Below are 16,489 nucleotides of genomic sequence, written 5' to 3'. Positions count from 1 at the left end.
GGGCATCTAAGTTGTTTCCATCTTTTTGCTATTGTGAACAGTAGTATAACGAACATGAGTGTGCATATGTCTATTTGTGTGATGCATCTTATTTCTCCAGGATATATTGCTAGGAGTGGGATTGCTGGATCATACAGCATTTCTATTTCTAGCTTTCTAGGGAAGCGCCAAATCATTTTCCAAAATGGTTGTGCCATTTTGCATTCCTACCAGCGATGCATAAGAGTTCCAATCTCCCTGCAGCCTCTCCAACATCTGTTATTTTCTGATTTTTTTTTGATTCATTCCAGTAATGCTGCAGTGAGATGGTATCTCATTGTGGTTTTGATTTGTATTTCTCTAATGTCGAGTAATCACGAGTATTTTCTCATATGTCTATAGGCTGCTTGAATGTCTTCTTTGGTTAAGTGTCTGTTCTTTTCCTTTGCCTGTTTTCTAATTGTCTATGTATTATTTGTCTATTTATTGTAGAGGTGTTGGATTTCCCTGAAGTTTTGGAGATTAGAAATTCATCCTATTTGTAATAATCAAAAAGTTTTTTCCAGTCTGTAGGTTCTCTTCTTACTCTTTTGGTGAAGTCTTTTGATGAGTATCAGTGTTTAATTTTTAGAAGATCTCAGTTATCTAGCTTATCTTCTGGAATTTCTGTGTTGTTAGTTTTGTTTTGCATCCTGTGAATGCTGTGTATTAGGGCCTCTAGCACTGATCCTGTTTTTTCTTCTATGATCTTTATAGTTTTTGGTTTTATATTTAGGTCTTTGATCCATTTGGAATTAGTTTTCATGTATGGTGTGAGGAATGGGCCCTGTTCCATTTTTTTGCAGATAGACATCCAGTTTTGCCAGCACCATTTGTTAAAGACTGTCTTTTCCCATTTAATGGACTTTGGGCCCTTGTCAAAGATCAGGTGACCATAGGTGGATGGATTTACATCTGGTTTGCTGATTCTGTTCCATTGGTCAATGTGTCTGTCATTGTACCAGTACCAGGTTGTTTAGTCTACCATAGCTGTATAGTAGTTTCTGAGGTCAGGTAGTGCAAGTCCTCCTACTTTATTTTTCTTACATAATGCTTTACTTACCCAGGGCTTCTTTTTCCATATAAAGTTAAAGATTAGTTTTTCCATCTCTTTAAAAAAAAAGTTGTTGGTATTTAGATCAGGATTGCATTATACTTGTAAATTGCTTTGGGTAGAATTGTCACGTTCACAATCTTGAGTCTCACTATCCATGAGCATGGTGTGTTTTTCCATTTACGTAGACCTCTTTTGGTTTCTTGTGGTAATGTTTTGTAGTTTTTTTGTGTAAGTCTTTTACATCCCTAGTTAGATTTATTCCTAAGGATTTTATTTTTTTAGGGGCTATTATAAATGGTATTCTTTTCCTGATTTCCCTTTCATTATTCTCTATATTGGTGTAGAGGAATCCAACTGATTTTTGTATGTATCTTGTATCCTGCTACTCTGCTGAGTCTTTATATTAGTTTCAGGAGTTTTCTTGTGGAATCTTTTGGGTTTTCTATGTATAGTACCATATCATCCGCAAACAGGGACAGTTTTACTTCTTCATTACCTTTATTGCTTTTTCTTTCCTTATTCCTGTAGCTGGGACTTCCAGCACAATGTTAAAAAGAAGTGGCGATAAAGGGCATCCTTGTCTGTTCCTGTTCTCAAGGGGAATGTTTACAGCCTTTCTTCCATTAAGAATGATGTTGGCTTTTGGTTTTGTATATGTTGGCTGTTGGTTTTGTATTAAAAAAATGCCCTTTATTATGTTGAAGAATTTCCCTCCTATACCTATTGAGAGTTTTTATCAGGAATGGGTGTTGGATTTTGTTGAATGCCTTTTTTGAGTTGATTGAGATGATCATGTGATTCTTTTCTTTTTATGTTAATTGATTTTCTAAGGTTGAACAATCCTTGCATAACTGGTATGAATCCTACTCAGTTGTGGTGTATTGTTTTCTTGATATGATGCTGAATTTTATTGGCTAGAATTTTGTTGAGAATTTTTGCATCTATATAAATGAGAGATACTGGTCTGTAATTTTCTTTTTTTGTGGTGTCTTTGCCTGGTTTTGGTATCAGGGTTATTGTGGCTCCATAGAATTATTTTGGCAGTCTCGCTTCCTTTTATATGTTCTGAAATAGTTTGAGTAGTACTGGTGTAAGCTCTTCTCTGAATGTTTCATAGAATTCTCCAATAAAGCCATGTATGCCAGGGCTTTTTGGAGGGGGTGGGGGGGGTTCTTTATTATCTTTTCGATCTTTTATTTTGTTATGGGTTTGTTCAGATTTTCAACATCATTTTGTGTTAGTTTGGGTAGGTAGTGTGTTTCTAGAAATTTGTCCTTTTCCTCTAGGTTTTCAAAATTTGTTGAAGTATAGTTTTTCATAATACTCTGTTATGATCCTTCTTATTTCAGTTACCTCTGTTGTAATGTCCCTCATTTCAATTCTTATTTGGGTTATTTGTGTCCTGTCCTGTTTTTCTTTTGTTGAATTGGACAGTGGTTTTTCAATTTTGTTGATCCTTTCAAGGAACCAACTTTTGGTTTTGTTGATTCTTTCTATTGTTTTCCTATTCTCTATTTCATTTAGTTCTGCTCAGATCTTTATTATTTCCTTTCTTCTGGTGACTGTGGACTTCTTTTGCTGTTCTCTTTCTGTTTGTTTGAGTAGTGTAGCTAACATTTTGATGCTGTCCCTTTCTTCTTTTTTAAAGTTACTATAAATTGACCTCTGAGCCCTGCCTTTGTTGTGTTCCAAAAGTTTGGGTATGATGTGTTTTCACTCTCGTTTCATTCTAGGAATTTTTTGATTCCTTCTCTGATTTTTTCTATTACCCAGTGGTTTTTTAAAGAAGGTGTTATTCAGTTTCCATGTAATTGATTTTTTTTCCCTTGCTCTTCCTGTTGTTAATTTCTACTTTGATGGCATTGTGATCAGAGAAGATGTTTTGTATTATTTCTATGTTTTCGATTTTGTTGAGGGTTGCTCTGTGGCTTAAGATGTGGTCTATTCTGGAGAACTTTCCATGTGCATTGGAAAAGGATGTGTACTTTGCAGCTGTTGGGTGGATTGTTCTATATATGTCTATGAGTTCAAGTTTGCTGATTGTGCCCTTTAGATCTTCTGTTTCTTTATTGAGTTTTTTTTCTAAATGTCCTTTCCTCTACTGAGAGTGGTGTATTGAAGTCTCCTACTATATTGTGGAACTGTCAAATTCTCTTTTCAGTACTGTTAGAGTTTACGTATTTTGGAGCCCTGCCATTGGGTTTGTAGATATTTATTATGGTTATATCTTCATGATGGATCATTCCTTTAATCATTATACAATGCTCTTCTTTGTCTTTTGTGGTGGATTTTGTTTTAAGGTCTATTTTATTTGAGATTATTATTGCCACCCCTGCTGTTTTTTAGTAGCTGTTTGCTTGATATATGTTTTTCTACCTTTTTTTTTAATAAATTTACATCTTTGTTTCTAACATGAATCTCTTGTAGACAACATATTAATGGATCTTGTTTTTCTTAATCCATTCTGTCACTTCCTGTCTCTTTATGGGCGCATTTAGGCCACTTACATTCAGTGAAATTATTGATAGGTGTGAGTTTATTGTTGTCATTTTGTAGTGCTTTTTTTAATGTGTTTCTTTGTTTTTCTTACTCTCCTGTAGTGAATTCTTTCTGTTTGTGGGTTTTTTTTTTGTTTGTATATTTTGTTTTTACTAAGACTTTATGTTTTTCTTTTTTATTTTGATGGGTAGTTTTGTTAATTTTCTTTGCGATTACCTTGAAATTTACCCTTATCTTCCTAGGTTTGAACCAATCTATTATTACTTGATATCACCTTGCCTTCCTCTCCATTAGAAAGTTCTATACCTACACCACTCATTCCCTCTTTTATTGTTCTGACTTTGTCATTTGCAGATTAACCTCTCTGGTTTCCTATTGTAAATCTTTTGGTTTTGAATAGTCCTTAAGAGTTCATTCCTATGTTGCTATCTGCTGGTGAGATCTTGTGTCCTAGATTCATGCTGTCATCTGATGTTTGTTTCCTAACTAAAGGACTGCTTTTAATAATTCTTATAAGTTTATAAGTTTGACTTTTTTTTTTTTACATATTCCCCTAATTTATGTTCATCTGGAAATGTCCGAATTTCACCATAATATTTGAATGAGAGTTTTGCAGGATATATTATTCTTGGTTGGCAATTTTTTTCTTTCAAGATTTTATATATGTCATCCCATTGCCTTCTTGCCTGCATGGTTGCTGCCAATTAATCAGAGCTTAGTCTCTTTGTTTCTCCTCTGTATGTGAGTTTTTGTTTTTCTTGAGCTCCTGACAGGATTTTTTCTTTGTCTTTGGTTTTAGCGAGTGTGATTATGATATGCCTTGGTGATTTTCTTTTGGAGTCTATCCTACATGGGGTTCATTGTGCTCCTCGGATGGTCAGGTTTTCATCTTTCATGATATTATGGAAGTTTTCTGTCAGCGATTCTTCATTGACACCCTCCGTGTTTTCTGTTTTCTCCTTCTGTTCTGGAACTCTGATCACTTGTGAATTTTTGCTTTTATTGTATCCCACATAATTTTCAGGGTTACTTCATTTTTCTTCATTCTTTTTTTCTGATTTTAACTGAAACAAACTTGTGTCCAAGTATTTGTCTTCAATTTCAGGAATCCTGTCTTCTGTTGTTTCAAACTTGCTTCTCAGACCTTCTACAGTACTGTCCATTTCTGAAATCTTGTTGTTTATCTTTTGGATTTCTAGTTGTTGCTTTTGTATGATTTCTAGTTGCGAATTTATTTTGATAGTTTTTCCTCCATTGTTTTCCTTAATTCTTCCATTTTTTGTCTCTATTTTCCATGAATTTGTCTGCCTTTTCCACAAATTTGTCTATTTTTCCTTCAAACAAAACTAAAAAAGACCCCAGGGTCCCACCAGCCTGGTGGTGCAAACCAGGGAAGCAGTTCCCCAGCCAAGCAGTGCCTCACAGCCTGTCAGGAAGAAGAAAAGATGGCACTCAGAGCCAGGTGTTTGAGACAAAGGAGGGTGAGGAGGTGAAAGGCAGGGAAGAAACCAAAAGAAAACAAACAAAAAAAGCAACAACAAATAGGCACTGAAAATGCCGGCCAGTGTGGGCAGGGCCAATCCAAGTGGCAAGGCCGCAGCTCCTCCTGGGTCTTTGTCACTTGGCCACTCAGCCCACTGGGAAGCCACAGAGGCTGAGAAGGGGGAACAAGGGTGGACAGTGGGAAAACATGTATCACTGATTACGGGGTGCTCTGTCTCATGCTGGGAGCTCTGTGAAGCTGCTTTCTCCTACTCCCTGTCCACCGACTTTGGAGAGGAGTCCAAGACTGCAAATTCGTGCTGCATTAGCTGATAGGGAACCTCTGCTCGAATGTCTCCTAGCTCTCTGCTCTCTGTCAGTTTCTTATTCCATTCGGTGCTTGGTTGGCATTTAGGGTTCCAGGATTGATGTTTATCTCTGTTTTACTTACTTTTTTGAGTCTTTGTTGTGGAGGGACAGCTTGGTGCTTCTGTCTATAGTGCCATGTTGGTTTTGCCTCCTCATCTTAATTTTTGAAGAAAATTTAGCTATGTTAAAAATCCTAAATTGGCAGTTATTTTTTTTCATAGCTTTAAAGATGCAATTTCATTGTCTTCGTGCTTCTATCACTCATTTTTCAAGATAGAGGTTAGCATCACCTATATCTCACAGGAATATACACAGATTCATTTCTCATCGGAGGACCAAGCTATGTATATACTTCAGAAATGAAGAAATATGCTCAGAGTTTTAATTATATTTGAACATACAATACTTTTAGACTAAGACCATGTCTGTATAAACCAGGCATGTTATGATATTTGACTAATTTTCCCCTTTTCTTATGATTTCTTGGTTGCCTTTTCTAACGTTCTCCACAGTAGGTGCATGTGTAAGATGATCTATTGTAGCATGGGAACAAGATATTAAAACATAAATTTATGTATTTATATATTTTATTATATCTTTTGAATTTTTTATCTTAGTGTATGTTTTATAATGTATATTATTACATTTTTTATTATTACAATATAATATAAATTATATACACACAGGTTGGTGGTATGCTCAACTTTGTTTACTGATAAAAGTACTTGAAAAAAAAAGGTTGGAAATAACTACTTTAGATTGTGGGAAGGAAGCAAAAATCAATGAAGGAATAGGTGTTTTTTCCAAAGTGTGGAAACAGCCATCCAGCCAGCATGGCAGACTTCCAAACTGTTAACTTTCCAGGCGCTCAGACTATAATCTTTTTTACCTACTCTACTAAATGAATGTGGTTTCACCAAAGACTAATAGGCCATTGATCAACTGCCTTTGGGAAAAGGAAAAATCACAAACTTGAACTGTTTCAGAAATCTATGAACTTTCCTTCTTCATGAGCATTAAGTCAGAGCTGTGGTTCTTAACCAGAGCTGAGTATCAAAATATAGACTTGCTTAACCCACATCCAGAGATTCTGAGTCATGGTTTTGGGGGTGGTCCTCAGGCATGTCTACTTTTTAAAAGTTTCTAAGTTAGTTTTGATGTTTACCTCCAGTTGAGAACCACTTTACTACTTAATTTATTGTTCAACATCTCCAAAATCTCTAAAGTAATTCAGCAGTTGTTTAATTACAGGTCAGGTTTTGTGCTGGGTACTAGAGCTTTCCCCAGAAATGAAAATAAATTTGATTCAAATATACATAGATTTGACCATTTCGACTGACTCGTTGTATTTTGTTTTGAGTTTACTGACTTGATGGTTTAAGTCAGTTAAAAAATCAAGCTCTGGGGCATGTTGTCTATCAGTACAATCTCAGGAGTTAGCAATGATCCCAGCTCACTGTCCCAGCTAAATAATAACAAAAAAAAAAATTTTTTGTTATTAGTTAGCTGGGTGACATTAAAATAATAAATCATGCCACGTGTCTCCTCAGTGGACAGTGTTGATTATTACCAAATCAAATGGGAACCTTCTAAATAGAAAATATCAAAATCCCCATCAATGCTTATGTGTGTCATCTCTCATACATGATTAACAGTTTGATTTAAGTACTGAAATATTAAGAAATTGTGTGGTTTTTCTTTTTACAACTTAGTGAATTTAGAAACTATATTCGTGCTCTACTAGTTTAGACCTTTTCACTAGAGGATTTTATGGAGAATCTGGTTCAATTTATGGTCCTATATAATATAAACAACATATTTTGTTTGTTTAGAATTAGTCAAATTAGTGTTTTTTTTCCAGGTCTTAGTTGATAGTTTATTTTTGTTCAAGTTGCTGGTGAAAATAGTATTTGTTCATCTATAAGTTGATCTAGGGGAGAGGAACTGGAGTATGAATTATAACTAAACATTCTTAGTGGAAATCAGAATTCAGAATATTTCATAAGTTGTTATTGCATGCTTATTCATAATAGTAATAATTATTATAAATAGCCATAGTACAAATTGAATTAAAGCATTTTATCTCTTTTTAATAGACCAGAAGTAAACATCAGAAAATATGATAATTCCATTTCAAGTAAGAATTTAATCTTTTCAGTCTGGTATTTATTTAGATTACATTTGAAAATAACTTTAGGACCAAAGGAGTACTATCTTCCATTACATGTGATAAAGCAGGAACTGCTCTGAATTTTTATTAAAATTTAATAAAACATGTATGTGTATATATGCATGTGTGCATATGTGTGTATATTGAGGTCTGTGTGTGTGTAAAATATTTCTGATATCGTACTAACTGTTTTAAAGGAAAGAATTACTTAGTTTGCTCTTCCTGTTAATACAAACCAGCTTTACTCACGTAAGATTTCTTTGTGTTCAAAATTCACAATCATAATACCTAAAGAATGCAAATATAGTCAGGGGAATGAAAGTGTGTGGTGAACAGTTCTTTTGTTGAACAGCTACTGCTTTAGGAAATACCTCCTTAATACATTGAGCTAAAATCTACCTGAACTGTTGCAACTTTTACCTATTGGTTCTAGCTCTTCCATCAGGAAACACATGAAAGAAATCTAATTAAAAGCATGGTCTCTGGGGCTAAACTACGTCTGCTACTTACTAGCTTTATAATCATGGGCAAGAAATTTATCTCTTGTGCTTTATTTTCCACATCTGTAGAATTATATTATCTATCTCAAAGGGTCCTTGTGAGGATTAAATAAGTTGATCTGTATAAAGATCAACTTTATGGAGCCTTAGAGCACAGTGTGGCAGATAGTAAGCACTATATAAATGTCAGCAGTTGTGGCTATGGTACTATTAATACTGCTACTACTACTCTTCCACGTAACAGCTGTTTACATATTTGAATATAGTGATCACATTTCTCCTTAGTTTTCTCATTTCCAGGGGAACTATCCTGAATGTCCTCACCAGTTCCTCTTTTGACAGAGCTTCCAGATAATTTTATATTACGAAACACTCTAATCTGGATGCCCTCAAGTCTGTGTTCCCATTAAATAGTTTCCAGAACTGAATGCAGTATTTGGGCTTGTATTATTGGGAATATAGAAGAAGTCATATTTTCTGTAATCTAACCGGAATGACATAAAGAAGAGAAACCAAGGTAGAAGAGATGATGGAGCAGTTTAAAAGGAAATAGTGTCCCTTTATCTTTTTTTTTTCCATTCCTGTCTGATTATATTAATTTAATCAATATGATTTCAGTGAAAATTAGTTTAATCTAGAAAATGAAATTATCAATGTCATTTAACATAATTCAAAGCTAAATGGGAAAATAAGATTTTATTTTTCTTAATTGGTGTACAAATAAACTGCAAACTTTAGGGGATAAAAGTTATATTTTGAGGTATAACTTAGTTTAATTCAAATGACTTATTTCTTGCTCATGAATATTTCAGTTCTGGTGAAAGTCTGGCTATTAATTCCAAATATCTTTTCATACTGTCTTGTTTTAGTCAGTTCATCAAATGGAAAATCATGGAATCAAAAACACTTTGCTTTGACATTTCCCAAACCACCCCAGCCAGGTAGAAAAAACAGATCAAGACCTTTGAAATTACAAAACACAGTTCCGGTAAGTATTGAAAAGGTCATTTTTTAAACTAAATATAAGTTTGTACAAGAATACATAAATATAAATAAGTCATATGTAACTTGGGTTTTTCTATCTGTGGAAACAGATTTTTTTAATTTAAAATTTCCTGTATAACAGATTTCCCCCACCTGTTTCAGGCTGAACTTTTATTTGTACATGGTTTTCCACATTGAAGTCATTACATAGCCAAAAGGCTAAGCAAGCTGGAAAACCTAATGCTGCAGCTAGTAGGATCTCTCGGGTAATGTTGACCAGTTGCAAAAGCATCCAAAATTTGAATCTTAGAGCAGGAGCCCATCTTGATGAGGTTTTATGGCTTCCCTATTTTCTTTAATCTGGAATTCAGGATACTGGATACTTGAATATCCATGCTTTCCACTGCTTCTATAAAGTGTAGTTACCCTATCAATTAGCAAATAGAAAAAAAAAACTAGAGTACAAAGGTTACCTATAGAGACATCAAAATATTTTTTAAAAGATTATCCTAATGCAGAGTTACAGTCATTGCATTTATTCAAAGGCCATTCATTACATTTGTAGTGATTCAAGTTTCAGGCTTCTCTTCAGAATCATCCTTTAATTCCACATGACCTTTTAATTGGCTATCAGTACCCCTAGTAAACAGTTGAAGGTATATAAGAAGTAAATCTAAAATCAGTTTATGTGGCCACTTACAACAATCAGATATGGTAAATATTTGAGTGGAAGCTGAAAAAAATTACAGCACTGCTACACAAATTAAATGTGGGCCAAATGTTTGTTTTATTTTATATCCCCCTGCTTTTTGTTTTGTTTTATTTTGTTTCACAGTGCTTCACAGTAGGGGTCTCAGGCTCTAACATTGACCAGAGACCTTGAAAGCAGGAGTAGAAATCCAGTCTACAGCCTACAACTATCACAAGAATTGTCATGACAAATTTCAAGGGGTTCAGCTTATTTCTGAGCTAACTTGGGGGTGAAAAGTGGGCAAGTGTTCCAAAAGATCTCTCCCACAGAGGGATGCAGTAGGAGCCTACTCTCAGTTGTGAGAAGAGGCCCTGGAATGGTATAGACTATTGTGGGCCTGCTCTGATCCTAATATGAATAATTGAGAGGACCCTAAATGTTCCCTTAAAGGCATCTTGTGCCCAAAGTTGAGTTCTCTCTCTCACACACACACACAGTTATACACACACACTTACACACACACACACACACCCCACAAAGAATCTTGAGAGTAAAATAATTTTCCAATTTTAAATAGATTAATGAAAAGTAAAACCATTTTGATGTCGTGATATAAAAAGATATAACTCACAAATGCCTGTCATTATTCCAACCAATCTTTCCAGAGACAGGACAAAATAAAATCAAAGGAAGATCAGAAGAAAGCTCACATATGGATAAGGCATTCTTTAAGAAAAATTTTCCAAAAGCCATCTATTTACTTAGCTGTCAGGAGACAGGCTCCATTCAGATGTTCTTATATTCCCAAAGCCCATCTTGAAAAGGCAGAAGCTAAAGAGTCCCAAGATGGCAAAAAAAGAAGAGATTTAAAGAAAGATTCTAAGAAAAAAACAGGCCCACATACAACAACTCTGGAATCCAAGAAAATAATAAAAGACAAAAAACCTAAAGAAAGCAACAAAGCAGCAAAAATTCCATCAAAATCATCACATGAAAATGAACCATATAAACAGTCAAATTCCAAATTAGATACAAATTCAGAATCCAAGGATTCTAAGGAGGTCTCAAAGAAAGATCAAACAAAAGATAAGAAAGATTCAAAAAATTGCAAGGGGACAGATACTACATGTACAAAGACTGAGCCAAAGAAAGATTCTAAGAATAGTTCAAAGAAGGATCCTGATGCCGAATCAGAGACTTATTCAAAAAATCATTCAAATATGGATTCAGTGGTGTATTTAGAGATATCTGGTACTGAATCCATGGATTTTGATGCATGGCTAAATAATTACTCACAGAATAACTCAAAGAAGCCTTCAAAGAAAGACACAAAGAAGGATTCAAAGAAGGCCTCTGATGGTGAATCTGTAGACTCAAAGGATGCAAAGAAAGATTCAAAAAAGGAGAAGACAAATGCCAAGAAAGACAGTAAAAAGAAGGATGCGAAGAAGGATGCAAAGAAGGACACGGATTCTACTGACGTTGAATCTGAAGGCTCAAAGGACTCAAAGAAAGGTAAGAAAAATGCCAAGAAAGACAGTAAGAAGGATGCAAAGAAGGACGCAGATTCTACTGATGCTGAATCTGTAGACTCAAAGAACGTAAAGAAAGATGAGAAGAAGGATAAGAAAGATTCAAAGAAAGACACTAAGAAGGAGGACACAAAGAAGAACACAGTGTCTACTGAATCTGAATCTGAATTGGAGTCAAAGAAGAGTAAAAAAGATGAAAAGAAGGATAAGAGAGATCCAAAGAAAGATGACAAAAAGAAGGATGCAAAGAAGGATGTAGGGTCTACTGATGCAGAATCTGAATTTGAATGGGAGTCAAAGAAGGATAAGAAAGATGCAAAGAAAGATACCAAAAAGGGTGCAAAAATGAACACAGAGTCTACAGATGCTTCATCTGATGATTATTCAAAGAAAGGCCTAAGTAAGCCCCTACAGTCAGCATTCAAAGATTCTGATGCTGAATCTGACCAGTCACTGTATAAACTCGGGGCTAAAAATAGAGGAGTTGAATCAGATGCCACATCCGTAGACTCAAAGAAGGAAGGGCAGGGGCTAAAGAGAGAATTCAAAACATCATACAGAAAGACCATGTTCAGAGATAAAGAAAAAAAACCTCTTATAGGTAGAGTTCCTCCATCAAGAGAAAGACCACCACTACCTCCTTGTGAGCCTTTAACACCATCACCTAAGCTCAAACGTCCCTGTCGGTGCAGGATGCCTCCTCCGCCTTCAAAACCAAGATATGCTCCTTTGGTATGTTCACTCTTGTTTTATTTTTAGCCAAATTGTATAAAAAATGAAATATATTTTTATAGGTTTGACTTTATATTTTCTTTAAAGAATACCTCTCTTTAGCTGGAATAGTGACAAGTTTGGGACTTGCAGGTAAGATAGGTGAACAGTACTTCAAAAGCACTCAAAAGAGTTGCAAAACATGTCAAAGGATTACAAGAATAGGAATTATTTAGACTGAAACAGAGGGAACTGGCTTGTGATTTGAGAAAAAAATTAAATTACTCATAATGAGGGTCATTTTAACAACAAAAAGTGGTTAACTGTTCTATATTTAAAAAAATTTTTTTTTTTTTTTAGAAAGGGACAAAATAGAAAATTGCCGTCTCGTCAATTCTGACTCATAGTGACCCTATAGGATAGAGTAGAACTGCCCCACAGAGTTTCCAAGGAGCGCCTGGTGGATTCAAACTGCCGACCTTTTGGTTAGCAGCCATAGCTCTTAACCACTGCACCACCAGGTTTTAGTAAGATAACAAACACATTTTCTGGGAAGATGCTTAATACAGTGAAGGCTCAAACAAAATCCACATATAGTAGAGCGGAAAAATACCAGGATACAGATGTGCAAAAAAATGTAAATTATTTCAGTCTTATCTGATCTACCTTCTTTATGAGCCCCCATTGTTACTGATTAAAAAAAAAAAAACTTGCAGGAGATAAATAGATCTCATCCAGTTCTCAACAGCTTATGCTCAGGTTAACTCATTCTCTTCGTTGGTAAAACTCCATCAGTTTATGTCCTCTAAGGGAGCTCCCTTTCTCCATCTCTTTTACAAAATACTCTGGTTATAAAGGGAAGCATAAGTAGACACCTCACTTTGGATAGAGGGGCTCCTGTTCCACATGCCATATTTCCTTGCTCCTTCTCACTGATCTTTGGTTGAGGTGTAATTCATTTGCATGATTTCGGGGTGTACCCAGTGTTCATTCTGTTAGCATGGTGGGGCTGGTGCCCTCTGTCCTGCTGAACTGTGTCTGTAGATGTGGCTGGGTCTTGACCTTCAGCTTCTCACTTTAATTATTTTTCTTCTTCGTCCTCCTCCTTTTTCTTTATCTTCCCTCTATTTCCTCTTATGAGGATCTCATTTATCTTATATTCTAAGTTCTTTCTATCCTTGGATTATAATAAACTTTATGTATAGGCCTCCATTTGTTCATCATATATACATATATATATACCGGAATTTAGAAATCCCTTTTTCTCTTTCAAAACACCTGGATTTCAAGTCCATTTTTTTCTCCCAAGGGACTCAAGAAGTCAGCAATGAAACTCAATGCTGATTAATGACCACCTTATTCTAGGTGGGAGCCCTGGTGGCACCATGGTTCAGAGCTTGGCTGCTAACCAAAAGGTCAGCTGTTTGAATCCACCAGTCGCTCCTTGGAAACTCTATGGAGCAATTCTACTCTGTCTTATAGGGTCACTATGAGTCAGAATCAACTTTTACGGCAATGGGTTTTGGTTTGTTCTAGGTGATATTTTCTCTCCCCACTTTAAAGGTTGAGTCAATGGGTGGGTAGCCACTAAGACAATAATATCTCCATGTAATGAAAATACATTTGAGAGTAATTTTTAAGGTAAATGAGAAAAACAAAAGAATCCCCAAATAGCTTGATTCTTTTCCACAATCAATTTATATAAAAAGTAAAATACAGAAAAACAAGTTGAGGTAAAGAATTAAGTTTAATTGTAAAAAGCACCTTTCAGAGCATGTTCTGGGCTTGTATACATACATGCCAAATCTCCTTAAACTTCTATATGTATACCTGCTGTCCATTTAGGCTTTTCCATCCTTACCATTCCATGAAATGGCTCTTTTCAAGGTTACCAAATACCTTCATTTGGCCACATCAAGTGGTCTCTCCTCTTTTTTTTATCTTATCCTACAATCCAACAGCATTTATTAAAATAACCTCTCCCTCCTTCTAAAAGCACTTCCTTTACATGACTTCTATGACACTGTGCTCTCCTGTTTTTCTTCCTGCTTACTGGCAGCTTTTAAACTCTTTTATTCCATCCTCCTTTTCCTCAACATTAAATGATAGAATGACCCAAGGCTTGGTCCTAGACCTTTTCCATCTACAACCTTCAAATGACTCCCAAATTAATATCTCCAACCCTGACCTTTCCATTAAGCTCCAGATTCTTACATTTTTACATTCAATGACATCTCCACTATAGTATCTGAAACTTAACCTGTATCAACAATACTTTTAACCCATCTCAAAACCTATTCCTCTCCTAGTCTTGTCCATATCAGTAAATGGCACCATCACCCACACAGTCAATTGATGTTTAAAACCTGTCTTTCCCTCTCCACACCCCATATGTAATCTATCGGTAAGACTTGTCTATATTACCTCCAAAATATATCCTGTATCAATCCACTTCTTTTAATCTCTAACACTACCACCTTAATGGTCTAAATCACCATCATATTTCCTGGAATACCAAAGAGCTCCTAACTAGTCTTGCTACTCCTACTCTCCACTGTTTAAAACACTAGTGGTTTTGCAATACACCCTGGCTTTTAATGCCCATATTATCTTTACCATACCTATTTTCCACGCTCTTCCCTTTTCTTTTGTGATCTAGCAAAACAGGCATTCTTTTTTTTTTTTTTCTTGTAGACACCAAAATTGTTTTCTTGACAAACTTTTGCATATGCTGTTTCCTCTGTTTGGAATGCTTTTTCACCAGATCTTTGTGTAGCTAAATCCTCATTTAGTTTTTCAGCTTAAAGGTTATCTCTTTAGAGTAGTCTTCCCTCATTACCTGTGTTACCTCCACCCCTGCCACAACCTGGTCACTCCCAACCCTGTATTCTACTTTAATTCTCTTCATAGAATTTGTCTTTCTAAAATATCTTTATTTAAAATATAAAAGAATACTTTTTTTTTCTTTTGTTTATTAATTAGAATGCAGGTTTCATGCAGGCAGTGAACCACGTCTGTTATTTCATTGCTGCATCCCCAGTTCCAAAAGCATGACCTGGTCTATATTCGGTTGGTTGATAGTTTGGTATTTCTAAGGGATTGCAGACTATATCACACTAGTGGGCCTTCTTAAGGAGCCCTGGTGGCACAGTGGATAAAGCACTCAGCTGCTAACCAAAAGGTCAGTGGTTCAAATCCACCAGCTGCTCGGTGGGAGAAAGGTGTGGCAGTTTGCTTCCATAAAGATTTAGAGCCTTGGAAACCCTACGGGACAGTTCTACTCTGTCCTACAGGGTCATTATGAGTTGGAATCGACTCAACTACAGTGAATTTTCTTTGGGATTAGTGGGCCTCCTGACATCTCCTTTTACAAGCATTTCTCTTTTGGTAATATGAGAGTAAAGTGAACAAAAAGGCATTTTAGCGAACGCAAAGGCATTTTGGAAAGAAGGAAAGTCACAAAAGGACATCTTACATTCTTAGTGGATATCTGGAAAAGATACATATGTGTCCTCATTTGTGTGTGCAGAATTTATAAGCAGACTATGTTAATGAGTCTTAGGTCTGTTTTGGTATTGGCTCTTAGAACCATGTTCTTCCCTGCTTTCCCCTCATCAGAGTCCTAAATCTCACAGCAGCATGTGAGCAGGGCTAGTCCATCTTTCAGGGTCAGTTTTGTTTACACTCCTACGTGATGCAAGAAAATTTACATTTGAAATGATATTTACAAAGTTTGGAAAGATTCTCAACCATGAATGAAGAAATTATTATATTCCACTTCCAAAAAAAGACAAACCCAACCCTGCATTCTACTTTAATTCTCTTCATAAAATTTGTCTATCTAAATAATTCCAACTTGTAGCAACCCTATAGGACAAAGTAGAACTGCCCCATAGGGTTTCCAAGGCTGTAATCTTCACAGAAGCAGACTGCCACATCTTTCTCCTGTGGAGCGGCTGGTAGGTCTGAACCACTGACTTTTTGGTTAGCGGTCGAGCCCTTTAACCACTGTACCACCTGAGCCCCTATATTCCACTTACTGAAGTAGAGTTGTAGAATGTTATTTTTAGTTTTTTTTTTGTTTTCCATTCTATTTTTTTTAACAAAATGTAATACGAGTAGGGAAGGTCGGGAAATCTATCTCCCTATTGCCCATTTTCCAGGCCGTCCTGCTAACCAAAGGTTTCTCAATTCAAACCCACCAGCCACTCCATGAGAGAAAGATGTGAAAGTCTGCTTCCTAAAGATTATAGCCTTGGAAACCCTTTGGGGCAGTTCTACTCTGTCCTATAGGTTGGCTATGAGTCAAAATTGACTCATGGGTTTGGTTTTGGTTTTTAGTGAGGTAGCAGAGGTCCCTGAACTATTGGAACATAAGAAATAATGATGACATTAAATAAAAAATATTGCCTCATAGAATTCTTATTAAAAGATAGAAGAATTCTCCTTGGGTTCCACTATGATTTCTAGAGTTTC

General features: G+C 35.7%; 1 protein-coding gene across 1 annotated transcript; it reads left to right on the top strand.

The window, feature by feature from the left end:
* The first annotated feature begins 5,128 nt into the window (after positions 1–5,128).
* On the top strand, positions 5,129–15,067 carry CYLC1 (cylicin 1). Its single transcript, XM_049871455.1, has 5 exons — positions 5,129–5,373; positions 7,522–7,562; positions 8,965–9,083; positions 10,436–12,034; positions 14,996–15,067. The coding sequence occupies exons 1-5, from the start codon at positions 5,129–5,131 to the stop codon at positions 15,065–15,067; spliced, it is 2,076 nt and encodes a 691-aa protein (XP_049727412.1).
* Positions 15,068–16,489: the final 1,422 nt, after the last annotated feature.

Source organism: Elephas maximus, chromosome X (assembly GCF_024166365.1).
Source record: "Elephas maximus indicus isolate mEleMax1 chromosome X, mEleMax1 primary haplotype, whole genome shotgun sequence".
In the NCBI taxonomy this organism is placed as follows: domain Eukaryota; kingdom Metazoa; phylum Chordata; class Mammalia; order Proboscidea; family Elephantidae; genus Elephas; species Elephas maximus.
Note: the sequence above shows the minus strand (reverse complement) of the source record. Positions and strands in the feature narration are given on the sequence as shown.

What these genes read in the sequence shown, in the direction of transcription:
- CYLC1 (XM_049871455.1), top strand. Translation starts at nt 5,129, where the DNA reads ATGCCGGCCAGTGTGGGCAGGGCCAATCCAAGTGGCAAGGCCGCAGCT. An exon ending in AATTACAAAACACAGTTCCG is followed by an intron (nt 9,084 to 10,435) that starts GTAAGTATTGAA and finishes CAATCTTTCCAG; the next exon opens with AGACAGGACAAAATAAAATC. An exon ending in AACCAAGATATGCTCCTTTG is followed by an intron (nt 12,035 to 14,995) that starts GTATGTTCACTC and finishes TTTATTAATTAG; the next exon opens with AATGCAGGTTTCATGCAGGC.